This window comes from Dicentrarchus labrax, unplaced genomic scaffold (genome assembly GCF_905237075.1).
Source record: "Dicentrarchus labrax unplaced genomic scaffold, dlabrax2021, whole genome shotgun sequence".
NCBI classification, from domain to species: domain Eukaryota; kingdom Metazoa; phylum Chordata; class Actinopteri; family Moronidae; genus Dicentrarchus; species Dicentrarchus labrax.
Window position 1 is genome coordinate 7,964,741 of NW_026136713.1, and position 11,176 is coordinate 7,975,916.

The following is an 11,176-nucleotide window of genomic DNA, read 5'->3' on the forward strand; positions in this document are numbered from 1 at the left end:
CAGCTTTAATTATGTTTTGTGTTGATTCCTGTTTCATTTTTGTTATCCTGCTGGACTGGTCTTTTTTTTTATGATTGGTGGATGTGTGCTGCTGGTTTTATGTTCTGTGTGTTACTTTATATCTGAGTTGTTGCTCTGTGCTTTTTTGTAAGTAATTTAACTATTTGTTATTTTTGAGCCCAGTATGAACTAAAATAATAAAAGTTTTAGGAGTATAATTGGTGGGCTGGTCGATGCCAGTAAGAAAAGTTTGAATAAATTGAATAAATTAACGAAATTAAGGGATCAAACAGAGGATGAAAGATAAAAAAAAAAGTTTTGTTTGTTATTATTAAAATAATAATCTTGTTACCAGTAACAAGAAGTGCTTTAGTGTCTTGCTGCATTGATTAAACGAGGATCATTTAGCAGCCATTAAATGTGCACTTCATGTGTTTCACCCTGGGAGGCAGTAACGGTCGATAACCTGTGTGCGCAGGCGCAGTGGCACTTCACACAACCGCAATAAGCAAACATGGCGGCGGCCGTCGACAGTGTTGTGAAAGTGTAAGTTTACCTTTATTTATTGTAAGAGTAAATCGAGCAGCCGCACGGGGCCGAATGTATAATTGGTTAGTTGTTTCATTACTGCAGAGTGAAGGACACTTAAAACCTCGCAGCCTCGATCTTGAACACAATATTTGTCCCAAGAGAATAACGTTATCCACTGAAGCTAAGGTTAGCTTGTTAGCTGTGGACAAATGTATAAAGGAGGCGAACTGCTTGTGTTTTTAACCCTCATCCTCAACTCGGCGACTCGTTGCTGTTCCCTTTTTCTTTAAAGGTGTTTTGTCACACGCAGTATTTCCAAACTGTTGCTAGACAACCGACTGCAGATGAAGGAGAGAGTTAATCTTCCAGTAACCTGTCAGCTTTGGCGGGTGCTTTGTTGTGACGAGAGGGTTTTGCTAACAATCAACCCTTTTGTTCTGAACATCCCTCCATCGATACTGTGTGTGTGTGTGTGTGTGTGTGTGTGTGTGTGTGTGTGTGTGCGTGTGTGTCCTTATTTGATTTAATTTGAGTAAATGCAGAGATCGTACATCGCCAGGACATCCAGTGTGTGTGAGCAGTGTGGTAGAACAATGCGACAAATTGGTTGGAGAGAATAAATACTGCATGTGTGAGGAAGGGCACTCACTCGGGGGTCTGGTGTAATTGTTCGGGGTTTTTTTTTTTTTAGTCACCCCGAAGATGGCGGCTGTGTTTTCAGATGTGATAATGTTAAGAAAAAGGAGGATAAGTGAGAAGTGTCTATGTGATTACAATGTGTGATAGATGTGCAGTAAGTGGAGGGATTACACCGCTTTCCTTTGTGGTGCTCTTTCACTGAACTCAGTTTGTGAGCATATTATAAAATACGTTTTTATTTCTGTGAGCAGACACATAAGCGTTCAAGAAAAATGTGTTTTAATGTGGGAATTAGTTTCATTGGGAATGTGTCCGTTTTCTAAGATGTTAATAGAACCCAGCTGATCAATGCACCAGGCTAATGATTATCTGCTGATATGAGCTTATTGCACATATACACTTATCTGTGTAAATATGGGCAGATTAGATATTTTTGAGGTAAAAGTATTGATGTTTTTACATAATTTGTTGACCAGAGATCACTTAAATACTTTTTTTTGCTGTAAAATGTTCTTAGTACATATATTGGTCACAATTCCTTTAAAAAAAAAAACAAATTCAAACTATTTGATAATTAAAAAAACAGTAAAGTGACTAATAATTTGTCAAACAGCTATTCACAAGGTCAAGAATTGACTTTGGCAGTTAAATTTAAGGGACTTTTATCTTTTTGTTTCTTTATGTGAAAAAGAGAAACAAAATGTAATCCGTGTAAGACGTTGCATAGATAAATGTTTCCAACAACTTCATCACATCCCCATTTTAAGAGTAAAAAGTATTGCAATCGAGAGTGTAAGAGTGTATATACAATTTTTTTTTTTTAAACTCTGTTTAAGTTGCAATATTTATCTGGCACGATGATTAATGGGCTAACCTGATGTGTGTTATTTGACCCGTCAGTGTCCAACTTTCACGTTTCAGGCTGGGAGAGCAGTATTACAGAGATGCCATGGAGCAGTGTCATAGTTACAATGCTCGTTTATGTGCTGAGCGCAGCATCCTCATGCCCTTCCTGGACTCTCAGACTGGTGTAGCCCAGTCCAACTGTTACATCTGGATGGAGAAGAGACACCGTAGTGCAGGTATAAAACAAGTGCTTCAATATTATACTAACAAATACTCTGCAGACTCTCAGGAAAAAATAGAAAATTGAACTTTGAAGCATGCCATCTGTGCAGAAAATACACCTTACAAGGCTTACAAGGCTAATTTATTTACTTTCAGAGTTATAAGTGCCATAGTCACCTGCTGGTTCTTCTATTCCTACTGTTCTGTGTCTCATCAGGTGTAGCTCCAGGGCAGCTGTACACCTATCCAGCCCGTCGCTGGAGGAAGAAACAGCGTTCCCATCCCCCAGAGGACCCCCGCTTGGCCTTCCCCCCTCTCAAAACAGGTATGCCTTCAGATGAAACCCATCACAAATACAGTGAAGCGGTTGTGTTCATTCACGCTTGTAGAACTTTACCAGTAAAAGTGTGTTAATATATTTAGTAAATGCCTGTCTGTGGCTGTGTTCATGTAATACCATTGCACGCATTAGTTTTGGTTTGTGTGGATAGCAGATTTGGAACTGGGTCTGAAGCGTGATGCGTTGGGGGCAGTGGATGGCAGCAGTCTGGAGGCCCTGCTGAAGGGGGAGCCCCTCGACAGGAGGAGTGGAGTGTCGGACATCCGCGGCCCTGAGGACGACTCTGCAACTGTGGAGCCTCCTGCCACCTCAACGACCACTACGTCCTCTGGTCGTGTCCGTAAGGTCTGCCTCAAAGCTGAAAAGTCTTGTTTTGAATCAATGCGACTGACCCATAGAGTGTTACAGTATGCAGTTGCACTCAACAGGCCAAAACAAACCATCAGTCGCTCTCTAAGGATTTCATTTTAGGACATGGGTCTTTTTTGTTTGGTGACATTGTTACTAGAGCACCGGATGAAGAGCGGGGATGAGTTTATTGTGTTACAATCGTCTGTTGCCCTCTACTTTACTGCTTGATGTTTTCATTTAGTTTAGTTTCATTCATCTGTGTGATGATTATAGCTTTTGAATTGAACTTACCTGATTTCTCCAAGTTAGTCAGTGGTTCCCAAAGCGAGACAGATTTCCTTTCCAAATATTTTCAAATTTTCTGATCTGTTTAGAAACTTAAGTGGTTGCGTCACTTCGCTGCACTTCAGCCTGTAATTACATTTATAGATTTGGTTTATGCTGATGATGTAAAACATGATGTAACTGTCGAATCAACATCTTGTCTCACAAGTCTGCTGACATGTCTGGATTGTCAACACAGCTACAAAGCCAAATCCCACATCTACTGGCAGACGGCCTCAATGTTTTGTTTTTTTTAACCTAAGAGGTTTGAACGATAATTAACAATGACAAATTGGCAGAGCTGTTCTACCCTCATTGTCAGATCGTATGAAATTGTTGAAGTTGTTTTTTGGTAGATTTGATGAAAGTAAGAAAGAGTTCGTACATTCAGTACAGTGTGACCTAATCGAGAACTTCTCACTGCAGAGAGTCCTTGACCATGACGACTATTTGGACGACCTGGACGACGAAGACTTTGAGGACGAAACCCCCAAGAGACGAGGCAAGAGCAAGTCCAAGGTGAGTACTGTTTCTTCTTCTGCAGTCAGTTCCCGACGAGATCCCAGAGGATCACTGTGGGGGAATGAAATAACCTCTGATTTCTTTTTCAATTTTTGGAGTTCAACTGACTGGATATGTTGTATTTTTATTGTCTACTGTTTAATTGACAACCTCACCACAGCCTTTCTATTCAACATTCTTTGTTGAATTTAAAGTGTTATAAAAAGATAAACAAATGAATGGGTTTTATAGGGCCGTAGTGACAAGAATGGCAAGAAAAAACAGGAGGCGGCAGCTGCAGCGCTGGAGGAGAGGGACAAACCGTACGCCTGCGACAGTGAGTAGAAGCTTCCTTTGCAACGTCAGTGTCATGCATGTCAGCAAGAGAGGCTTTTGCTTTTTCCTCCTGAAAGACAAAAACAATCCTTCTGCCATGCATGGTGTGATCTGAAAGACCCCATCTGGAACTTAAGTTTGACAGCATAGAAATTGGAAAAACGTCTGAATGCGATTTTTAATTTTTTTTTTTTTTTTTTTGCTTTGTTTTTTTGTATTTTTTTTCCTGAGAAGCCGCTCCGTGTGTGCTCTGTAACTTCCTGCTGACCATCGCTCACTGTGCATATGCTTACCTCCGCTGTATGAGTTTGTTACTAGCGCGTCAGTCAAAAATTAACCATGTGAAAATAAGCTTCATTAAATAATAAAGCCGGTTGTGGGGTGAAGAACGGCGTAGTTTGGTGGTTCCACCTTGGGCCTTTTTTGACGGTAGTTAGAATTCGCCGCCATCACTGTAACACTTTTTGTATAACCGTGTGTGTGTGTGTCAGTCTGTGGGAAGCGCTACAAGAACCGTCCTGGCCTGAGCTACCACTATACACACTCTCACCTGGCCGAGGAGGAGGGCGAGGACCGCGAGGAGATCGAGGCACCACCCACTCCTCGCCAGCCTGAGGAGCAGAAGAGTGAGTCACTCTCTAGTGCTGAGAGAGAGACAGAGAGAGAAAGAGAGAGAGAGAGAGGGGAAGGAGGTTTGGTTGCATGCCATGTAGCATGTGTGTGTTTGAATATGTCTCTCTCTCATTCTTTTTTATTTTTCCCTCCCGCTCTTTTCATTTTTTTGATTTTCATGATTTTTGGGATTAGACTCAGTGTCCTGACTGAAACATGCTTGCAAAGTTGGGATTCCTGTCCTTTTTTTTTTTTTTCAGCATATCATCCATCTTTTTTTTTGTTCCCCCCTCAACATATCCATCGCATTGCTGTTCTTTTTTTTTGTGCACGCGACACCGTGTTAGTACATTCAACAAGTGCGTTTTGTCAGTTGTCACTCATTCATTAGTTTGGATCATGATTCAGTACATCATCAGCCATTTGCTAAGGGTTAGAAGGGTGTTGTTGGTTGATGTGGCATGAACAGGTCTGTAAAACTGTGCTTCATTCTACAGTTAGACTCAGTCAGCGACTCTCCAGTTTTAAAATGTTCATCTGGAAGAAGATATTGTGATATTTAATTCATCTTCCTTGATATTTCAGTTTAAAATGACAGTTCTAATGTGCACTGAATGGTTTCTTCACTCATTCTCTTGCTCAGCAACTAAGAAGGGTCCCAATGGGCTGGCACTGCCCAACGATTACTGTGACTTCTGTCTGGGAGATTCCACCTTAAACCAGAAGACTGGCCAATCAGAAGAGCTGGTGTCCTGCTCGGACTGTGGACGCTCAGGTATGAACTTTGCATGTCTCTTTAATTTCTAATTGACTGTTAACTCGGCCCCGCTATGCCCCCTTAGTTACTGCTGCTATGCCTGGTTCCTGTTATGCAGTGTATATGCAGTTTGACGACTGTGCCCGATTTATCATTTCAAATCCATCGTAATTTATTAAACAGTGGGTTTTTAATTTAAGACAGAAGCTGCCTCAAAATTTCATGCCGAAGAACTTCAGTTTTGCCGGCTCAACTGCGGTTAGCTAGCAAATAAAGCCAATGATAACAATTAGTTGGTTGAAGTTGCGTCTGCGGCTGACTTTTAATGTTTCCAGTTAACTTGTTTTAAAACAAGAAGGTTGTAGAACTATCTGGATAGTCCGTGGCTTTTTAGTTAAGATTCAACAACCGTTTTCTGTTATTTCACCTGTGGTTAGGGTTTGGTTAGGTTTAGGCACAGAAAACATCTTGCTTTATGAACTGTCACATATACTCAATAGATAATGTTAAAGATCTACATACAAAGCAAAATAGCTGAAATGTTACAGATACTTTATAAACTAAATCTGTAGGCGGACTATCCCAATGAAGTGTTACTGAAGGAGTCCTCTTGCACTTGATGACTTCATATATTTGTGCTAAAAGACCAAAGCTGCAGGCAAAGAGTCAGCCTCATCACTAGCTGATGATCATGAAAAATGGAAACTTCTCTAAATCCAATAAAGAGCGGGAGAGAGCTGCTAACGTCACCCTAAAGCAGAAAGCATCCAGGACCGGCTGTCACACAGTGTGGAAATACTTTAGTAAACATGCTGTAACTTCTAATAAGTTTAATCTCTAACCCTGCAAACTAATGTAGCTGGTTAATAATGTTCTCCTTAGTCTTGGAAGTAATGTTGAGTTACTGTTTAGGTTGGACAGGCTAATGATTGCCAGTTATGTTAAAGCAGGCAAATAAACTATTTAATCCATTCCTTACACTCTTGCTCCTGTGGTTTTAGTTCTGGAAAACAGACACCACCCTTTAAAACGTGCGTCTTTACAGCCCCCTGCACAGCGCATTATCGTGCAGAGAAAACCTAAACTTGACACCTCTGCTGTGCCCTGTTGAGGTTAAACTACGATCGTCCAATGGCTTTTTTTGGGAGAGGGGTTTAGCAAACAGACAATTTACTCTAAGCCTTTTTTTATCAAGTATTTATCTTATCTGACAACATTTCTCCTTTGTCCTCTCCTTCCCGCAGGCCACCCGACATGCCTGCAGTTCACACCAGTAATGATGGCTGCAGTGAAGACTTACCGCTGGCAGTGCATCGAGTGCAAGTGCTGTAACGTCTGCGGCACATCAGAGAATGACGTGAGCCCCTTTTATGATATTCCCATCATATGTGTTTCGATATGTTGGTGCCAGGCTGCTGCTCAACAAATTGTCGAGCCCAGTGAAACACATGGCTCTTTCTTTAACGTTTGCATTATGTCTAGTTTTTGAACATTGAAACAACAGAAAGACACGAGCCTCAGACATACTGGATATGCTAAATATTGCTCTATCCCTTCACTTTTGGTACAAGATGTTGCTCTCCTTTGCATAAAACTGAACCCATTATTTCAAATGAACCACTGATGAACTATTATGTTAATTGTCATAAGCACTGCAGCTATCATGGACGCGGGCTGGTGGTAATGCTCTATTTGAATAAATGACTCCCAGTGTTCACAGTGTGAATAAAATGCAGCTTTACCTGATGATTTTGGAAGGAACTCTGTAAGTTTCTCTGCTTGTCCGACTGAACGTGATGTTGTGTTTCTGCAGGACCAGCTGCTGTTCTGTGATGACTGCGACCGAGGCTACCACATGTACTGTCTAAGTCCCCCCATGACTGAACCACCGGAGGGTACGCTGACACCCAACACTTTACTGCAGAAGTTAACAGACTCTAAGGACGTGTGCATGTTGTTATCCGTCGCTTATATCATCACTTTGTACGGGGTTAAAGGCCTGTTCACTCAACCATCTGGTCTGATCGGCTGCTCTTCTGAGAATTTGAAAGTTCTTAAGTTAATGTTTTCTTTAGAGGTCTGCTGCACATTGGTAGTTTTCCAAGCTTCAGGGAGCAGCTAAATAAAAGCCTTAGTCCATGTTAATTAGGATTGAGAATCATAAGGAAAATGTCATAGCTTTTGGTAAAAGTCACATTAAATACTCTGATTTGTGGTGACTAAGGAAGCATAAACAGAATGGCTTTGATTACAGGAGAGAATTCCCAGCTGAGTTTTAAATGCTTATAATTTAAAGCTGCAATAATTTAAACATTTTCTATAATAATGTATCAAATGAACACATTAAAACAATTATAAAGGGGTAGCTAAAACAACTCATAACTGATGTGATATTTAAATTTGTAGAAACTTAAATTTCTGAAAAAACAATTAATCAGCAGATATTTTTTTCAGTTGATTGTTGAATCTAATCTAAAGTCTTTCAAAAAAGAGAACTGAGAAGACGAGATCCCAGACGCCCACGATGGTGTCTTCAAATGTCTTGTTTTTGCAGTCCACAAGCCAAATATATTTGATTTACAACAATATAAAATAAAAAGAGCAAATCATCCTATTTGAGAATCTGGAAACAGAGAATGCTTTTATTTTGTATATTCAGGTACAGGACAAAGAAATATCACTGTAGGGCACAAAGGAAAAGAAGTCTTCTTCAGGCCCAAAGAAGATCTTACAGATCGAAACGTTGCCTTAAAAGAGAAAATGGAAATATTTATTTCTCCTTACTGCTTGTTCTTTGACATAAAATACATCAAGTGTTTGAGCATTTAGTTTCATTCAGTGTAAGCATCTTATTGCATTCTCTACATGTGAAGTGTGGAACATATTTAAAAGGAACTTTGTTGTTTGTTTAGGAGATTTTAATGATTACACTCCAGTTATCTTCCCTAAATGAGGTGCTATGATGTTCGCAGACAACAATAATAGGAACCAGTATTTCCTCACAGTGACGCTGATGATGTATTTCTACCACCCGTGGCTCTTAAGCCCTGCCTCACTGTGTTTGTGTGTTTTACAGGGAGCTGGAGCTGTCACTTGTGCCTGGCTCTGCTGAAGGATAAAGCCTCCATATACCAGCAGAACCAGAGCTCCGCCCCCGAGTGACACCATATCACCAAGTCCCACCCCCTCAGTAACGGGACCCCAACCCCCGATGGAAAACGTCAGACCTCCTCTCAGTCCAGAGCTCCAGGCTCCGTCCAGATGTAGCTGAGCCAGATCGCAGATCAGCTTTAGAAGTCTTAATATCTACAGCGTCAGTGGGGGGATCAGTCAACATGGGGATCAAACTATCACTACCAACCTGCCTGCCGAGCCCCCGAGGCTTGCCGTCAAACACATACATATTGTGCGTATATACAGTATAGACACACACACTCTCTCCTGGACTGTTACACACACACACTAGATACAGAGACAGAGAGCATGCAGTAACCATAGTAACTGCTGTCTCCATGGGAGCTCCCAGGAGCAAATGGATTAGCATCACAGCTAATTATCTGCACCCTTTCACACTCTCAAAGACGCAGTGTGGACTGTCGAGACAACACAGTTTCTTTTCTGCCAAATTATCTATTTTTACTCCCTGAGTGTGGGAGAAAGAAAATATCACCACGTATACGGTTGAGGAATATTATTATTACTATTGTTATTGTTCTGGTTACTAGTGGACTTTTGTAGTGGCATTTGTCTGTGTACTTTTGTCTGATTGGAGCGTTTTATCTTTTGAAGAGGTTTCCTCCCCTAGGGGAGCCGGTCAGTGCCAAGGTCCACCATCATATGTAATACACAACAACAACGACCCACGGAGCTTTTCATCAATCACATAAACCATCGTTGTTTTGTTTTAAATCAGTGGGACAAAGACGGGAAAACAAAGTCTTAATTTTTGCCAACAAAAAAAATAACGTTGGCTTTTACTCATCAAGCTGTTAGCACAAAATGTTTGGCCTTGATACTTAACGGTTGCACCAAAACCAACTTATCATGGCTGGTTCTGTTACTTTAACCAACCACTACACAGCTGAGCATCATACTGTTCATATAAAACATTCAGTGTAACATCAACATTCATTCTTCAACATCATTTCTCCATCAGACAGAGCTACCGGTCTCTTATTTTGAAAAACCCTGACTTTTGATAAGTCAGACCACGCTGTTGGAACCAGACTGCTGTAAGTCCGATACATGAAACTAGTAATCACAGAGGTGCATCCTTTTCTCAACGACGTTTTGTGCTAGCCTTTTAGGAACTGTTAGGCAGTGACATCACTCTCCACAAGTCAGCCGCTGTCGAACCGACGACACGGGATCATTTTCAAACTGTAGCTGCTTTTATCATTTGTCACACTGAGGCAGATTTTGCATGCAGATTGCACCTGTATGAATGCGCACACACACACACACACACACACACACACACACTCACACTCACTCATCACAAGTGTTTTTGTTGTGTTGTTTGTATTTTTTTTTTTTTTACATTTTATATTACCTGATATTCCATTGGTACTGGGAGTTTTTTCTAGTAGAATTTTGTAAAGTCTATGGTATAGCAAACACTTCAAGTATATAGCTCCTAATGCATTCTATGTACTGTATTGACTTTTTCTATTTTTGTTATGACTGTGACATGTTTGAATTTATTTGATTATTCTGATATGTCAGACCTCCATTATGAGTATTTGTAAAATTATGTACTTTGTTGTACTATTTTTATTTTTACATTTCTTTGGTATTGAAGCCGATTTAGCCTGACTGAAATAAAAATCACTTTGAAATACGTGTCCATTGTAATTGCTTTAAATACATAATTTCTAGCATATTGTATTATTATAATGTATAATGTAGATCATATGTATTTTTAGATCCTCTGCACTGCAGATTTAAATACTGCGTTATTTCTGTGGGCGGGGCATCGGGTGGTTTCTGTTCACACTCCCAAATAATTTTAAAGATCAGCTACAGACGTATTAAGACATACTGAAATAGCTTGGAACAATACGTTTTTAATGCAAAAAAAAAAATTCCTACATAAAAAGGCATCTACTCATTCTATGTCAATAACAATTCAAGAATCTATGAATATTTCTGAAGTTTTCCTCACCTTCCGGTTCCAAGTGTGTAGGAAACCACTTCAATAGGCCTTATCTAGAACCAGTGCTTGAGTTCCCCACTCTGGATGGAAAACACAATTCTTATATTCAGGTGATTATACACTAATGAAAATTCCATTTCTACCAATAGATCCTTATCAATGTTACACACTGGACCTTTAAGTATCAAAAATGGAGGAACTCACAGCTGTAAAATGTTAAAAAAGTAATTGTGGACAGTGTGGAGATCCCAGGAAGTGTTAAAAAAAACATTAAACATGGATGTTGTTTTACATCTACTTCCTCTTATTTTCCACGTCAGTTGTGTTTGTCTTCCACTGCTGAGGCTGAAAATGCTTTCAGGGACAAAGGTTCATATGATTATATAATGGTATTATCAATGTGTTTGATTCATCTCAGGGAAAAGATCTATTCAGACAATGATCCTTCTGTGTGTTTGTGGCAATAGACCAGAGTCTGCAGGTCGTATGACCATGTTGCCTCTGAAGTAGATGAAGTCCTCTAGTCTGACCCAGCAGAGACCTACGTACAGTATACAACATG

The 11,176-nt window shown here is 40.2% G+C and overlaps 1 protein-coding gene across 5 annotated transcripts; it reads left to right on the plus strand.

The window, feature by feature from the left end:
- Positions 1 to 433: 433 nt before the first annotated feature.
- dpf2l (D4, zinc and double PHD fingers family 2, like) lies at positions 434 to 10,297 on the plus strand. 5 transcript variants are annotated; one of them, XM_051419539.1, is made up of 11 exons: positions 434 to 546; positions 2,092 to 2,252; positions 2,456 to 2,563; positions 2,730 to 2,923; positions 3,680 to 3,772; positions 4,007 to 4,091; positions 4,582 to 4,716; positions 5,346 to 5,477; positions 6,704 to 6,816; positions 7,273 to 7,354; positions 8,536 to 10,297. In XM_051419539.1, the coding sequence occupies exons 1-11, from the start codon at positions 515 to 517 to the stop codon at positions 8,619 to 8,621; spliced, it is 1,221 nt and encodes a 406-aa protein (XP_051275499.1). In that variant the 5' UTR covers positions 434 to 514; the 3' UTR covers positions 8,622 to 10,297. The 5 variants fall into 5 exon arrangements, with proteins under 5 accessions (XP_051275499.1, XP_051275501.1, XP_051275497.1 ...); XM_051419541.1 differs by having other exon boundaries at positions 2,733 to 2,923; XM_051419537.1 differs by having other exon boundaries at positions 500 to 546; positions 2,071 to 2,252.
- Positions 10,298 to 11,176: the final 879 nt, after the last annotated feature.

Bases quoted from the DNA above. Each gene is read 5' to 3' on its own strand.
- dpf2l (XM_051419537.1), top strand. From the start codon at position 515: ATGGCGGCGGCCGTCGACAGTGTTGTGAAAGT. The intron at 2,564-2,729 runs GTATGCCTTCAG...TTGTGTGGATAG, and splicing joins CTTCCCCCCTCTCAAAACAG to CAGATTTGGAACTGGGTCTG. The intron at 3,773-4,006 runs GTGAGTACTGTT...TGGGTTTTATAG, and splicing joins GAGGCAAGAGCAAGTCCAAG to GGCCGTAGTGACAAGAATGG.